Consider the following 17,643-nt stretch of genomic DNA (forward strand, 5'->3'; position numbering starts at 1 on the left):
GTCTTAAAGCAAAATTGCCTTCATGAGCTATAATATAAACTTCATAGTTTCTCATTTTAGAAATTGGCAGAAATTTGAAATTTAAATTAGAACTGAATCCTAAAATTTAAAAAAAAAGAAAATTTAGCCTGAGACATCACTACCATACTATAATTAATTAATTTGTTGAGTGCCACTATTTTCTTTGGTCCATTCTAATCATGTTTTTTGCTGGGGTGGTGGGGTGTTGTCATTCAGATGGAACATCGACATCGGAAGAAGGACACCCCAGTGCAGGCCAGCAGTCACCATCTCTTTGTCCAGATGAAGAGCCTTATGTGTTCCAACCTGGGAGAGGAGCTGGAGGTCATCTTCTCCCTCTTTGACAGTAAAGAGAATCGACCAATCAGGTAACTACATATGGAGATACTACCTATGGAGATGATGTTAGGATGGTAGAAATTTGTGATTGGCACATTTTAATTTCTGTGACTTTTGTACACTTTTACTCCGTCAGTCTCAATTTTCTCATCTGTAGAACTCTATACAGGCTATAGAATTGTAATAATTGACATCAAATGGAAGCATGGCCTTGGTTTCAAGTCTGTTATTTGTTTTGTTTGTTTTGCATTGGAAATACAAGGAAGGAAGTTTCTTTACAGTCTGAAATTGGTTTGCTTATCAAGGTCAGCACATTTTTTTCTTTCAGTTTTCTGTAAACAATTATAGTATTCTTATCCTGTTTGGATCAGTTGATATCAAGAGATAGTTAAATACTCATAAATCTTTTCTGTAAAGCTTCAGAATTATAAAATGATGATGAGTTTTCACACTTTTTTCTCAGTTATCTGAGTCTTACCCGTTGTAGTTCTCCTTTGGAAAATGGAGGTACAGGGTGCACAGTCTCAAGACAGGGCTTGATTCCTGTCCCTGGAATTGATGGCACCTCCATAGTCCTGACCTCTTTATGCACCCCTACCTTTCCCTCCATCCTAGAACTGATAAGGATCCTTGCTTCCTTCAGTGTGCCCTGCAGAGATAATGAATATAAAATGTCTGCATCATCTCAGAAGAAAGTGTTATACATGTAAGATGTGATTTTAGGGTACTGTTAGATTTCTTCTTATGTGGGTATTTTTAAATCATTATGTCTTTCTCTTTTCAACTTTTTATTTTAGAATTACACATTAAAAAGGTAGGACAGTATGAGGCACGCTGATATACCCACCACCAGCTTCAACAGTTATCAGCTCAGGGCTGTTCTTAATTATATCCCTGTCCAAGCCTCCTCTTTGCCCCCAGATGATTTTGAGGCAAATTCCTAACCCTCTTACTATTTTTAAATATAAGTATTTCAGGGTATATCTCTAAAAATGGGAACTCTGAAAGAAATTGCCACCTAAAAACTCAATATTATCTTGATATCATCAAATATCTGATTCCTGTCAGTATTTATATTTCCCCTGTTGACTCATAAATATTGTTCACAAATTATTCAAATCAAGAACTAAATCAGATCCATACATTGCAACTGGTTGATTAAATCTTATAAGTCACATTTTCCCTATTGCTTCCCTCTCCCGCTCCCTCATAAATTCCTTGTATTTTATTTGTTGAAGAAATGGGAGTCATTTGATTTCTTGTTTTCTGATAGTTCAGAATCTAATTCCAAACAATGAAAACAGTGGACAAAAAAAAAATGGTATAGTTAAGTGAATGCTTCTGTTGTTATATAGCGTCATCATTGTTTCAGTTTACAAAAATAAAATGCAATCTAAGTGAGATCTTTATGGCATTGCCCTGACCATTAATCACAGGAAGTTACCTCATCTAAGTACAGATGGAGAGGCCAACATTTGCAAGACCTGTAAAGGAGGGAGAAGGAAAGGAGGATGTTTATTTCTCTTATGAGGCAGACAACTAGTTAAGACTTTGGTTTTTTAAACTTCCCTCCTTTAAGAAGCAAACAGCCATCTGTCCAACTTTGTTTTAGGTGCTCTAAATATACTGTTACAAGCATCAGTTTTAAAGGTGAGGCAACTAATGCACAGAGTGATTAGGTAATGTGCCTAATGGTCTGTAAGTGGCAAGAGGTAAAACAGAGCCACAAATCTTGTAGTCTGGTCCCAGAGCCCTGTCATCTTAACCTGTACATTGTAGGCCTCTTCAGAATTATTCCTTAAATGCTTTAGTGTTTGTCTGAAATTTTCCATAGTTGGACAGGATTTTATTGACCAGAATGAGAGTCATAGCCTTAATAAGAAATTATTATAAACTAATGATAATGGCAAGACTGGAATCAATATAAGCCCTTAGGAATAGTCCATGCTCTAGAAATTGGTTCTTAAAATTGAGTCCTCAAAATATTTCAAGAAAAGCAAAGTAGGGCTGGAGGTGTAGCTCGGCCATATAGTACTTGTCTGGCATGCTTAAGGCCCTAGGTTGGATCCTCAATACCACAGATAATAAACAAACAAACAAGAAAGAAAAGTAGCATCAGCTGTTGCTACCTGACTGTGATCAAAATCTTAGATTCCATTCTTTCAAGTGTCAAATATACAAAAGGAGCACTGTGTAAAAACCACAAAATTGTGAAGCATATAATATCTCCTCAGGTACCAGGAAAATGGAATAGATAGATAGATAGATAGATAGATAGATAGATAAAATTAAATAAACAACAACCCTTAAATCATCATCAAAGCCAGGCCATATTTGGAAAATTGGTGCTAATTTTATCTTCAAACAGTTACTGGCTCTGCCTGAAGTTGGCCTAGATTGTTAGGCCGCTGCTGCATGGTATGGATACCTCTTGTATGAAGTATGAGTAAAGTCAGGTATAGTCTCACAGCATCCTGCTGGCGCATGCCTGCTGCAGACCTCTTTTCCACTTTCCTTCCCCCAGCTGTTTGTGTAGCATCACCAGCTCAGAAGGCCCAGGATGAAGGTCCCATAAGATAGGGGCTTTAGGAAATAGACTAGAGTTTGGAGACAGAGATTAGCCATGGGCCAGAGTAGGCCAGCTATTCGATGATCATTAAAAATAACACACTTCCGGGGCTGAGGATATAGCTCAGTTGGTAGAGTGCTTGCCTTGCATGTGTAAAGCCCGGGGTTCAAACCCCAGCACCACCAAAAAAAAAAAAATCTGTTTATTTGAGCTTTGTACAATCAGGGCTCAACTTCTTTCTATAAAAGTTAATTGTTAGTTAAAAAAAAAATTAGTTTTCCAGAATGAAGTTTCACATGAGTGAAATGTTTCTAGTGAATATTTATCTGGTCAAAATTTGATTTTACCAGTCTGCAAGGGTATAGCCAGAAAAGGCAGGGAACCAGTTCTCTGTAATTTTATTTTAGACATTTTATAGCCTTTGTATAATGTTTCTTATGTGCCAGGCACTGTTCTAAGCTCTTTTAAAAATATTAATTTTTTAGTTGGTGTAAAATACCTTATAAGGTAGGCAGGTACTACAAATATATCAAATTTTATAGCTGGGAAGACTGAGGCACAAAGATTAATACCTTGCTAAAAGTCCTACAGTTGGCATGTGGTGGAGCTGATATTTTAACAGGGAAGTCTGTGCAGGAATAAGTATTCTTAATCTCTTCACTCATCTCATTATCTATAATATTTAGAATATGCTACAAATTATAAAATTATAATTTGTTTTTGCTTAGCCAATTTTTACTCACCATTGTGTAGTAAGAGATTTGTGGAGAGTTTGTTGTTTTGTCTTTTAAGAAACTAGAGTAGTTGAACTTGAACTCTTTAAGAATTGACAGGAAGAATCCAGAAATGAGGAAGAGATCACATTCAGGAAGAGGTGAAATCACGGATGGTCAAGGTCCCTTAGGAGAGGGGCTTCAGGAAATAGACTTGAATTTGCAGATAGGAGGATTATCCATGGGCCAGAGAAAGGAAGAAAGGGAAAGGTGTGCTGTGTCTTAACTGAGCTATTGGACTGGGAACATGCATTTTTTCATTATACAGAGAAAGTGAACAACTTGGTATTATATTTTACAGTATCTCCTTTAGGTTGTATTTAAAATTGGCTCTTAGAATGCATGGCAATAAAAATTGCCATAGTGTTTATGCTGTCCATAGATTATGGAGCTATGGATCTGTATATTAATGCTTATCTTTCTTTGACATGGCAATTAATAGACAACTGACTGTAAATTATATGGGCCGGTGAAAATGACATAGTTCAGTGGTTGACTAACTCCCCTAGAACGTTCATTACTTTATTTATCGATGTATTCTAAGGCTTCATTAATTAAAATTGTACATTTGTCTTGGGAACTAATTCATTATTTTATTTCCTTCTCATCTGAGACCATATTTAATAGGACCTGAGTGCCACCAATTGGCATTCACCTTACTATAGGGCTACTCATGCATGTGAGCTGCTGGCATGGGCTTTTATTTGAGAAATTAGCAGCAAGATAGTACTTCTGGAAAAAGCCTTATCCTTGTAATTAATTATAGATGAAGTTAACTTTCTGTTGATACCTTATTAACATACTTTCCTGCAGTTAGGTATATTTTCTATCATTATTCAGTTAAATTCTCATTTTCCTGGAAATACATTTCTATATAAATTTATATGCCTACAATTACATTTTATTCAGTATATCATAACAATTCTATTATTTAAAGAAAAGATAAACAGTGATACAATTGGTGAGAATACAGATTTTTTATATGGACTCATATGTGAATTTCTCTCCATCTGGAAGATACTTATCTTCCTGCATCTTGAAACCATTTTATAGTATGTATGTGGCCACCCTCTGATTATATCACCTGGGTTGAAATCCTGGCTGTGCCATTTAGTAACTATATCATCTTGGGCAAGTTAACTCATGTATATTGTGGCTGTTAACTCATCTGCTAAGTGAGGATAATAGTAGTACATTCCCCCTAGAATTACTTTAGTACTAAACTCTGAGTGTGATGCTCGCACACCTGTTAATTAGTTAGTAAATCTTAGCTATAATGATGAAGATTTTAAAAAACCAGAATGGAGGTATACTTTAACATAACTAGAAATATGTGATGGTTGCCCTTGAATTCTTAAAGAAATCATGTCTTCAAGGAATTGTTGATTTTTTAATGTAAGATATTACAGTAATGTAAAATTTAGAGAGCCCTCCTAGTAAACTAGTAAAATGGAATATTAGGTGGAAGACTACTTTATTGATGTAGTCTAGTCCCATAGATGATCCCAATACCATTCTGTCTAGAAAACATACCTGCATCCAAGTGAACCCACAGTGATTACCTTTGATAACATATTTGACAGAACTTAAAAGGAGTGTTTTTCTACCTAGGCGCAGAGGCGCACACCTGTAATCCCAGTAACTCAGGAGGCTGAGGCAAAAGGACTGCAAGTTCAAAGTCCACCTAAACAACTTAGCAAGACCCTGTCTCAAAATAGAAAATGAAAACAAAAACAAACAAAATAGGCTGGAGATGTAGCTCCATGGTAAAGTGCCTCTTTCTTACTGGTATAGGAAGGTCAGTATTGCCTTTAAAGCATAAACTTTAACTTACAGATGAGAGCAAAATCAGAGCTCTAAATCAGTATAAGTTCATCCTCCAAAGGTGAGAAAATTACAGTTAGAAGAATGTTGTTATCTCTTCCCGTTCATTTGTTTATTCACTCATTACACAAGTGCATAGGAGTAACTGTCCTGTGCTCACAGTGCAAGATCCAACCGTGACTCTCAGAGCAAGTGCCAGGAATCTACTTTTAAAAAGATGAAGGATGCTTCTTTGATTAACGTGGGAGTTGGGTCAGTGAAATAGGCATAAAATGTTGAGATGGAATAGAGGTATTTTGTGTTTGTTGCCTTACTCTTTTGTGAGTAAAATTCTAAACAAGATTGGCTGCCATCCGACAGCAAAGGACTGGAAGTGAGTTGCAGGAGGAAGGTAGGCAGACTGAGAGCAAGGGTGTGATAGGGATCCAGCACTCCCACTACTGGGTGTGGACTCAAAGGAAAAGTAATCAGTCAAAGAGACATCTGCTCTGGCGTGTTCATTGCAACACTATCAAAATAACCAAGAGGTGAAAACTACCTAAGGGTCAACCAATAAGTGAATAAAGAAAAGGTGATATATACATATACAGTGGAGTGCTTATTCAGCCTTAAGCAGGAAATCATGTCTTTGGCCCAATATGGATGAACCTAAAGGACAGTATCAGTGAATAAGCCAAACACAGAAAGAAAAATATCAAATTATCTGACTTATATGTGGAGTATAAAAGAGTCAAACTATAAAATATCGAGAGTAGAATAGTTATTACCATAGAATTGGTGGGGGCTTGGGGAGATGTTGGTTAAAGGACATAGAACTTGTTAGATAGGAGAAATAAGTTCAAGAAATCTATTGTATAATAAGGTGACTATAATTAATAGCAATGTATTCTTGAAAACTGCTGAGTGTAGGTTTTAAGTGTTCTCACCATGGGGTGGGAAAGTATTTGAGGTAATGCATATGTTAATTAGCTTGATTTAGGCATTCCATAATATGTACATATTTTAAAATATCATGTTGTATAATATAAATACATACAATTTGTTCTTTTGTATTAGGAATTAAACCCAGGGGTTCTTTCCCACTGAGCTACATTCCCAGACCTTTTTATTTTATTTTATTTTTAAATTTTGAGATAAGATCTTGCTAAATTGCTGAGGCTAGCCTCAAATTTGTAATCCTCCTCCAGAGTAGGAGTGTACCACCATGCCCAGCTACAATTTTTGTCAATTCAAAATAAATAAATAAAATGTTAAAAAATAATACTCCAATGTAAAAAAAAAAAAAAAGAGGAAGAAAGAATGTGATAGTGAGTTTGTGATGAGTAACAGAATCCCCAGGTGCATTGAGTGAGCATTAAGAGATCTCTGAAATCTGTAGGAAACCTGGCTTCCAAGTTAGCTTTGCTAGGAGTGTTCAGGCAGTGCGGATCAGAAGCAGGAGGTAGGGCTGATGATTGAAACACCACGTGTCCAAAAGAATGAGAAAACTGGGAATCCCGTGATATGTTGAAGAGAATCTAAGAAATTACATTTGTAGCTTCTAGTAGTTCTCTTTGGGGGCTGACAAGATCTAAGAGCCTTTTCATTTTTAAAAGAAAATGAAAGAACTGTACTTTTGAAAAGACTCAGTTCCTGGGGAAATTTTTCAAGAGCATACAGAAGGGAACTGTTAAGGAAACTAGTTATTTGGCCGAGAGTAGGAAAAAAAAAAGGCTTAATATTTTTGTGTTTACATGTTAGTACATAAGACAGTCAAAAGAGCAGATAAGGTTTTTTAATTCTCTGTGCGCTGCACTTGTGTTTCTTGGTTCATACATCATTTACAGCTCACCATGGCATGATCATACAAGTTTAGCATCTATATTTTTATATAAATTAGGAACATATATTATTTTGAACATTGAAAGATTGTATGCATGGTTCCCTTTTTCTAGTTTCATTTTATAAAACTAAAATTGTAAGCTGTTCAAAGCAAAGCAACAATGTAGGGGAAAAGTTCAACTGGCCAGACATTCAAGGAGCACAGCCCCAAGAGCAAAAATAGATGGAGAAGGCATTCAGAGACCTCTGTGAATCATGGCAGTATCAACCACCCATACTGCCCAGAGTGTTTCCTGCTGTGTCTAGACATGCTGGCACAGATCTCACTGGGGGTGTCTGCCTGTCAGCGACCCCTGGCACGCTTCCCTTGGGCCTCTTTTTGAAAGGCACTGCTGCTCCCTACCCTCCCTCTTCTCCAACATTTGATTGTTCTGGCAGGTGCATGAAAATTGGGATTGTTGTCACTTCAGAGTTAATCACATTTGTGCTTTACTCCCCCTTTGGTCACACTTCTGTGTCCCATAAAAACAAACAAACAAACAAGTAATTGCTTTAGAGACTTAGGGATGTCCTTAATGGGAGAGATTTTAAAGAAATCAGCCAGGAGGTGAATCTAAATGAAAACAAAATAGCCAAGAAACACTTTTATTCGTACTGAGAACACTCAGGGTAGAACTCGTTTATTTTCTTATGTTGCATTTTAAGAGCCATACAATTCCAATTATTTTTGAAATTGTGAATCACATTATCATAATAGGTGGCTAGAAATTCAAAATTGCAGAAAACCAAAAGCCATACAAACTGGCCTTCTCTTTCTCTTGAGTTCTAAGCAATTATTTGGGTGACTTGTCCCTTTTTTACCTTAACATGGAAGTATTTTAGAAGGTTACGGGAAGGGCATTTTATTCCTACCTGTGTGTTTTAAAATATGGCCTGATTAGTGTTCTTTTTGCTAGGATTCTGTTTTTTCCTCTACCCTGTGATTATTGCTTAGAGGGAATTCAGTATATTAAGTTTTCCTAAGTTCCCTGAGGGATAAACTGTCATTACACAAAGAAACCACCTGGCAAGGACTTCTTTGGTATTCCGTGCCATTTATGTTGCAGGATGATTCAACATCAACAAAGAAATTATTAATGATGCGGCTGTATCTTCTCATCATCTTTGTGTTCTCAGCACCTTGCAGAGTGGCTGACACATGGGGTTGATGCAGTTAAAGGAAGCTTTCAAGTCTTGCATTGCTGTTGAGGGGAAGCATTAAGAGTTGATGCCATTAGCGTCTTAATCTTCGCTATCATCCTTCCACTCCAGGGGGGATATGCTTCTTAATAAGCGAGAGAATTCAAGGTGTTGAGTGCATCAGAAACATTATAGAGTTGTTTCATGTTACACTATGTTAATCAGAACTCTGCTCTCAGACCTGTCTCTAGGGAACCATCATTTACAAACACTGTCATGCTAAAAAGTACATAAAAATTGTCAGATAAATGCATAGCATCTTTTCCATCTCATTTCTATTTAGAAATTTTGGACTACAAGTTGAACAGAAGCTACAGCTCCTTCTTCTTCTCCTTCTCCTTCTCCTTCTCCTTCTCCTTCTCCTTCTTCTTCTCCAGTTAAACATAAATTCACAGTATTCCTGTGGAATTATTGAGGTCAGTTCATTCATTCATTTATTTAGCAAATAATTGTTTCTCTCCTCTTCCAGGCCACTCATTTGGGGTGCTCATCATTGAATAAAATGAGAAAAGTTAGTCCTGCCTCACAAATATTATATTCTACTTATGTTCAAATGTTGAGAAACATTTTTAAGGCCAGAATTTCTATAACTTTATTTTCTAAAGTATCCAACATACAAATTTTATTTTATAAAAGTAATTCCAATGTCTAAAACAATGATTAACCTTTTCAGTGGCTAGGTTAAGTTCAGTATAAGGTTCCTTTTTAAACTTATGTAAATTGCAGACCTCAGCAGATATTAGTGTACCTGTTCTTATGCATATTAACATTTGTCTATCAGTACAGAGGCTTTGTAGCTTTCTGATTAAGAAAGCTTCTGACTTTCAAAAAGCCTATGACATGTGCCATCTAATTAATAAATGCCATTTAATGATGATTTAGTTTCATTTAAAAAAATTGTAGTGAATATGAAGAATCTTACAGGTAAGCTGCTGAAAGGGAAATTTGATTCTGACTTATTTTTATTAAAAAAAGAACATCCTTTTGAGATAATAAATGCATGGAAGATTCATTACACTTATTGTTTTTGTAGGACTTGAATTGCATGGATTTTTATTACCTATTCTGTTTTCATGAAGGCTTCTTTGCCTTAAAAAAAATTGCATACTTCAACCCAAAGAAATTATGAAGAGCTTGGGTTTACTTTACTTTCAACATTCTTTATTACACATGCTTTCCTAACAAAGAGGCATTGTTAGAAAAGTCAGAATAATTGCTGAATATGGATCAGAGTGATTCCTTCCTCATAAAGTGTCAGAGATACAATGTTTACAGTGATCAAATTATGTAAATTCCCAGAAGAATAAATATGAGACTTTCTGCCTACCCCTTCTTATTTCACAGTCTCTGTTTCTGTTGACCTAGATAGTATCACACCTACTTCTGGTTCCTTCTCTGAGAAACTTGTTTTCCAGTTAAACTTTTCTGGAGAGAAATGCAAGCAAATATTTTCCTAAGTCATTTAGTTATAAAATATTCTTCTTTCTAAGGATTTTACTCAAAGTGAACTTTGAGATTTCTAGGGTCCCATGTCTTTTGAATTTAGATTCATTGTTGCCTTCCTAAATCAACATCTAATCAAGATTATTTCTTTAATGTTTCAATCAATAAGTCTGGAAACTGTTTGTAACGTGAAGCAGCAGATGTGAAAATCATTTATTTATAATTTTATGGAGTTTTGCATGCCTTTTATCATTGAGTCTTACCTTCCCAAACACAAAATTCTTTGAATGTCTTTATCATCTGAAATGAAAAATAGCACAAAGTGGTTAATAATCACCCTGAGTAGTAGGAAAGAAAAGGACTTGATATTGAAAATTGGCAATGAACTTGACTGTAGCTTAGACATTTATCTGCTCTTGTGTCACTCAGCAGAAGTCAAGTTCTTTGCTGTTCCAACAAAGCTATCCCATTATTAGGTGCTTAGTTCTTCCACACTCATGCATTTGTAAAGTGAAGCTGGGCTTGGATGTTGATCTTTAAAACAGAAAGCACATCTCTTTCCTCCTTAAATAAACGACTGTGGAAACATTGGCATTCAGGGTCTTCCTCTTTCCATTTCCCTTTAGTCAAAGAGCTCATGGCCCTAATGTTGCTTTAGTTTTAAAATTAGAAAGCATATTAATAGCCTCTAGAAAGACTTGCTTGAGGTGTTGCTTTCATTTATTGCCAAGGAAAAACTCTGTCATTTATGTTGGTCATGTGATTGGGAGAAAGACGGGGAAAAGTCTTTGACCCTAAGGTACCTGGGTTTTGTTGCCTGTTTTCTGATATATATGACTGCTTAAAAGAAAATCAACGATTCTGACTGGTTAGGACCTTAGTTTTTAAGCTTGAACAGGGTCCTTTAATGTACCTGGACCTGATAAATCAGGATCACCTGGTAGTGCCTCAGCTTTGTACAGCTTCTCAGGAGAATGTTCTGATAACTGGGTTAGGAGTCCTTGGATAAGGTCACCAGTCCAGTTTGCTACTGATCATTCTCTTTGCATATAACATCCTTTTATCCTTCATCCATAGTGAGCACTAAAGCCCATGTGGCCACCCAGGGCTGCCAGCCCACCCTCCACCCACTTCTCATGGTGTCCTGCCTGATCTAAGTAGCATCAGTTTCTGGGGATGTTACTTCAACAGTTCATAGTGTAGCTTAGATTTTTCTATTTCAAGTTGTCTTTTGCCACTTGTGCTAGGAAAGAACACAATTACAGCTCTCTTCACACTGTTGGGGAGGAAAGGTAATTTTTTTTTTTTACAACCTATATATCTTCTTAGTTGGAACTAACCCCTGTAACAAAAAAGAAAGATTCACAAAGAAAACCAGAGTTTATTGGCATGTGCATTTTGTGTATACATGGAAGACACCCAGGGAATGAGTAATTCTGAAATAGGTGGCTGTGAATTTCAGCTAACAGCATCTTCAATAAATACTGATAAAGGACAAGATAAAGTCTCTTACCTTAGGTACATGTATGACTGCAGAAATGGTGTGACTCTACATCACGTACAACCAGAGAAATGAAAAGTTGTGTTCCATTTGTATACAATGAACCAAAGTACATTCTGCTGTCATGTATAACTCATTAGAACAAATTTAAAAAGATAAAGTTTCTAAGTGCAGCAGCTTGTGGGAAGGCAAATAAACGCAAAGAATAGTTAGCAAAAGTTGTTAATGTAGATACCCATTGTGCCATCTCCAGGCCTGTAAGGGTCTAAAATTGTCTTCATTGGTGAACATGGTTCCTCCTGGTAGAAGTGGGAGGCTGGATATTGCATACATCTGTCTCCTTCTAGGAAAATAGAGGGAGAGCAGAGAGATTTCCCAAATCTGCTTCTTCTTAATTGCTCAACAATCCTTATGCCAGGGAGACATATTTTGGGGTAGCATATTTTGGTCTCTTACAACAGATTGTTGGGAGCATCTTGCTCTGTTAGTCAATCAGAAAGCATTTGAGAAAATGTAGGAGAGCCAGGAAATAGAAGCCATTGAGTTCATGCATACTCTTTTGCCTTCTAGATAAACTCTAGAATTCATACTGTCCAGCCATCTTCTTACCTCTTCCCATCTTATTGTCCATCTTATTGCTCTCATTGTTTCCTCCTTGGTTTCTAGTGTGTCTTCTCTCTCACTTTCTCGGTATAGAAGAGGTATTGGTTGTTATTCTCACATACAGCATAATTAATTTAAGATATTGGCTTTGTTTTTTCAAAATTACTACATGGATATTTTGTTGCAAAATTGATTTGTATGAGTAAAAAATATCATGAGTTAGGTTTTCCTCCAATTGACCATTTTAATGTTTTCTCCCTTTTTAATTGCTTTTGGAGATCATAAATCTATTCCAATGATTTATTTTTTTAAAAAAAATATTTTTTTAGTTGTAGTTGGACATAATATCTTTATTTATTTTTATGTGGTGCTGAGGATTGAACCCAGTGCCTCACACTTGCGAGGTGGGCGCTCTACCACTGAGCTACAGCCCCAGCCCCCTCCAATGATTTAACTTTTAAAAATTATTTTAGAAACTGTCTTTGTCATTTTTATAGCTTCATATCTTTCATACCACATGGTTCAACCCACGTTATTACCTAGTCGTATATTTTGGATAAAGTACATGTTGTGTAACTTTTACACGCATTAAATCACTAGACAGTTTTGTTTCTTAGGTGAGTTGTAGAAATAAACATGAATCCATACAGAGAGATACAAAAATTTTTATATGAAATATAAAATTTAAAAATCTTTAGAATATATAAATACATCTCGATTGAAATATCAAAATCTCTGATATTGGCCACTAGTATCTTTTAGTTGCATTACCTTCTGAAGGCAACAGATTACAGTAGGACACCCCATTGGGGAGCCACTTGATGTTGTTATGCAGAAGGTTACAAGAACCTTCCCAGATCTGTCTGGCCTGGGGTCCTTTAGGACCCTAGGTAAAGCTTTTGCAACAGAAGGGTGCCTGCTTCTGAGGGGTTGAGATGTGCTGAGAAACAGAGGAGAAGCCATTGGAGTCCTCAGATCCTCACCCTGCTTCCTATAGTACATGTAACGTGGCTAAAACCATTTCTACCAAATTGTGCTATTTGAAACATACTCTTCATTATTAGAGGTCTTTTTCAGGACATCAGAATTTCAGTGGTTTGGCTGTGCAGGCATAAACTTCATAAACACACACATGTTATGGCTTATTTTTTTTCTTTTGGCTTCATGCATTTGTAATTATTTTTTAATTTTTATGGAGAATATTTTATGTGACATAGTTAGTATTGCTCTTTTTCTGTTTCTGAAGTGCTGTTCTTTCAAAGACAGGATTGCATGTTGTTCAGAGCCAAGACACTCGAGCTGGACTCTGGATATTAGTATCCTGCCTCCATCCTTGCCTGGCCATACAACTTTGGCCAACTTACCTGTTATCTCAAACCCAGCTTTCTCATTTGTCAGGCAAGCAGCATGATAGGTTCTACCCCATTAGGGTAGTTGTGAGAATTAAATGAGAAGATCCACATAAAGCCAAAGTTATAGGGTCTGGCACCAGAAGGTACATATTTTCTTTCATTATTTTTCTCTAGGAGCTATGCTGGGGACACTTATTTCTGTTCTTATTACATTATCTTGGTTTTCTCAAATCCTTGTCAGAAGAAGGTAGGTTATAAATAATAATTATGATTTGTTAGTCTTTATTTCCAGAGAAAGAATTATTTATTGTTGATTTATAGTATCATGATGTATAATGAAACACAGGTGGACACTAAATTGCTTCCTGTAGTGAAATTTACTCTAGAAGAACATGAGGCAGTATATGAGGCCAATAATGATCTTTTCTGTACTGATAATATCAATTCTCTTTTCTCAGGTTTTCTACAAGTATTCAATTTCCTTCATCTTTAAGAAGAGGGAGGCATTAGAAAACCTTAGTCACTGCAGATTTATTTATTATTATATGTTTAATATAATGAAGATATAAAATCTACATTGGGACAGGATTAAATGGCATGATCTAGAATTTAGAAGTGCCATGAAACTGATGTGGTGAATCTCACATCTGGTGGTGGGACAGCATTGGTTGACATGACTCTGGGGGAAATTTTGGAGATTTCCTTAACATTAAAGAAAAGGATATTATGAAAAAGAGAAGGAACATTTGGGAGAGTTAAACCTTTTCAGTTATTTTGACGATGTTATGTTTTTTCCCTAAAATTGTATATTTGTTTAGTCTTATCAAGGAATACCAAATCATTGGGTAGAAACTGAAGATGGTCAATGACTAGGAAAGAAACACCCAAATCTCTTAAAGTTAGGAAAGAAGCATGAACAATGTAATTCAGGTATATTTATCTTATAATAGGACACTTTTTAAGTTTAGGAAAAGTAGATTTGTTAATTTTTTTTAAAACAAACAACTTAATAAGCAGACTTAAAATAGAGCATCGAAAGAACATTTGTGTGTAGCCACAAAACTTCATGTGACATAGTTGAGAGAATTTTAGAAGATGTGTCTGAATGAAATATCATTAACTTTGTTCAATTTTTATCTTGGCCTTGAAGGCAGACATCCTGGTATTTCTCAAATATATGAATGATGGAAGGTGATTATAACCCAGAGATTCTAAAATGCCTAACTGTAGGCTTTTCCCCACTCTCCAAAATCATTTGCTGATTGATTACCTGCTATATCAATAAAGATGAAAGAAACTGAGTTTGTATAATAGCATCATGTCACCAAATAAATTTTAAAAAATTAATTGACCACAGAGATATTCTTTTTAAATAAGACTGTTTTTTAACAATTTGCACATAACTACCTCCACTGCACTCATCTTCAGTCTATTTTTTATCTCCCTCTTAAGTCATGTTTAAGCTAAGGCATACGTCATTAGCTTAGTACATATTGATATTCTTTATGAACTAAGATATGATATAGTAGAATACTTTCATAATTAGGATTCTATCTAGACAAGTGAAATTAAAATTGTTATAGAGCAAAAAGGATCTCTTTCTGAAATAGAATACATTAGAAAACATTTTTTACCAGAATATCGATAAAGCTCACATATATGGAATATGTGTATATTTTACACTTAGTATTAAATTTTATATTTAGTTGAAACTTAATGTCTAAAATGCCTGATAGATTTTTATATATTAATCTTGGCATTCATCATTTGGACTGACCTATCAGAAGGTAATGTGGTATTTGTTGCCAGTGTTTCAATGGGAATAAGTGTTTAAATGTATCATGCAGAAACACAATTCAAAAAAAATGTAAAGTTAGGACATACTGTTCATGATACAGAAGAGGAGGAAATGTTCACATTGCTTGTGTTTTATAATTAGAAAATACAAATGCCAGCTTTAAACCTTAGCAGTTTTGACTAAAAGTAAAATCAAATTCTTAAACTCTTTTTGAAGTTTCACCTTTGTTTAGTAGAATAATTTATTTATCAAGTCATTTTTTCATTGAAAAAAACCAAAAAACTACCAAAGTCAAGTGTGCTGCTACATGCTTCGGTGGCTGAGATAGGAGATCACAAGTTCAAGGCCAACCTCAGCAACTTACTAAGGCCCTAAGCAACTTAGTGAGTCCCTGTCTCAAAATAAAAAATACCTACTGGGCTGGAGTTGTGGCTCAGTGGTAGAGAGCTTGCCTCACATGTGTGAGGTACTGGGTTCGATTCTCAGCATGACATATAAATAAATTATTAAAATAGGATCTTTCAACAACAACAACAAAAATATTAAGAAAAAAAACCTACCAAAGACTGCTTTGAAGCCTACTCAGTCAGTATTGATACTTCTTCCTTTCTATTTAGTCCAGGTCAGGGGGAAATTTCCTGAACTTTTAAGACCAGGCTTGACTAAATCATGTGGGTATCCCAGGTAGATACATGACAATGCTTTTATCTCAGTATTCTGGAAATATCGGCTCAATGGTTGTGTAGAGCAGAGATATAATTTACCAATGACATTCCGATGAAGTGTGAGGGTTTTCACTTTACACATGAAATAGAATCTCTACTCAGTCACACACCAGCTCTGTGATCTTGGGCAAAGCTATTTATTATCTTAGTTTTCCTTTCTTTAAAATGGTTATCATAATAGTATCTGCTTCCTAAGAATGAGGTAAATATAAAAGGAGTTAATTCATGTGAAGTCCTTAGCAGAGTGCCTGTCAAATGGTGAATTCTCAGAAGTATTACCTAATAATATGACTTTAGACTGTTGGAAATATAATTCCTTTATCTTAAGATACATTTTGCATATTTTCTTTTATCTTATATTAAATTTGAAATAATACTGAATTTTCTTCTACTGCAAAGAGAGGATGAAGTCTTTTTTTTTAATTATAGTAAATGACAGTTGGATAAGACTAATTCAATTCCACACCCTCAATTGTATCTGTCATTCCTAGTGTCCATTTCAAAATAATATTATATAGGAACTTTGACTTTAGTTGAGGCTCCTCATGGTAATTCGTATTCTCTCCATTTATGCCTTATCAGCTACCTGCTCTTTGGAAAAAAAGCTTAGGTAATAGAAATGGAAATGGCCCCATAGAAGTGTGTATTGGTTGCCCTTTTTTATATGAGAGGTCAGAAATAGGCATAATATAAGAAAAAGATGAGGTTAGCCAGGCAGTTGGATATGTTAAATATATCTCTGTGAATTTAGATCACAAAAGAGTATAAGTTTTCCATAGCAGCCATAAATTCAAATCTATATGCTTCCTTAGAGATCCGTTTATGGTTATCATTTTTTTCTCCTTCTGTGTATTTGGATGGCATAGCCATTGTTTAAGCCAAGGATCTAGTGATGAATAACAGAGACTTGGTAGGTTCTGGACCTTTAACTGATGTCCTGCATTCCATTTCCCTGCTTGCTCCCTAGGCAGAAGCTGCCCTGCCCAAGGCTGCACCACCATGTGATAATTACACATTCCATGGGTATTGGCTTTGTGTTCTCTGCCTGAGGCAGCCAGCATTTTGATTCTATCATAGGCACCAGGATATTGAAATTCAGTTAGAATTTGAAGCTCATGGTAGCTGGTAGATTAATTTTCCTTGGGTTGATAATCATTTTATTTTTTTTTGAACATAAATAAATAGTGTCATACATGATCTTGAATCTAAATGGTGTCTACAAGTGTTCATTGCCTAGAATTAGTGGCTGATCAACAACAATGTTTGTATTTGCATTAAATCTGGGTGGCACTGTATTTTCAAATGCATGTTCAATGAAGTTTGAGATCTTTTGGTTTAAAGATCAAATAAAATTCAAATTTCATTTTTGGGGAGTTCTGTTTGTGTTTTGAGTTATATAGACTTAGAAGACCATAAAACATAAAGCTACTTGCCCTTAATTTTAGTGAAGTAATATGATGTAAAACATGAAGATGATCTTGATAGGTACTAACACATGAAGTATCAGGCTGTATTTTTTGGTTTTGTGCATTTATTTCTACTTTTTGGAATACTAACAATGGTATCATTGATAGGGAAACCTATCTTACAGCTTCAAAAGTTGTTTTGCCTGTTTATGTTTTCTTTTGCAATTAC

At 35.5% G+C, this 17,643-nt stretch overlaps 1 protein-coding gene across 4 annotated transcripts in view; it reads left to right on the top strand.

Annotated features, from left to right (window-relative positions):
- DOCK4 (dedicator of cytokinesis 4) overlaps positions 1-17,643 on the top strand; it is a 446,200-nt gene that overhangs the window by 215,018 nt on the left and 213,539 nt on the right. For all 4 annotated transcript variants that reach the window (XM_081285589.1, XM_081285590.1, XM_081285587.1 and 1 more), the window contains one exon: positions 238-389. In XM_081285589.1, the coding sequence (XP_081141715.1) occupies positions 238-389 (152 nt within the window). The remainder of the gene's footprint in view (positions 1-237; positions 390-17,643) is intronic.

This window comes from Spermophilus citellus (assembly GCF_964194105.1).
Source record: "Spermophilus citellus genome assembly, chromosome: 3".
Taxonomy (NCBI): domain Eukaryota; kingdom Metazoa; phylum Chordata; class Mammalia; order Rodentia; family Sciuridae; genus Spermophilus; species Spermophilus citellus.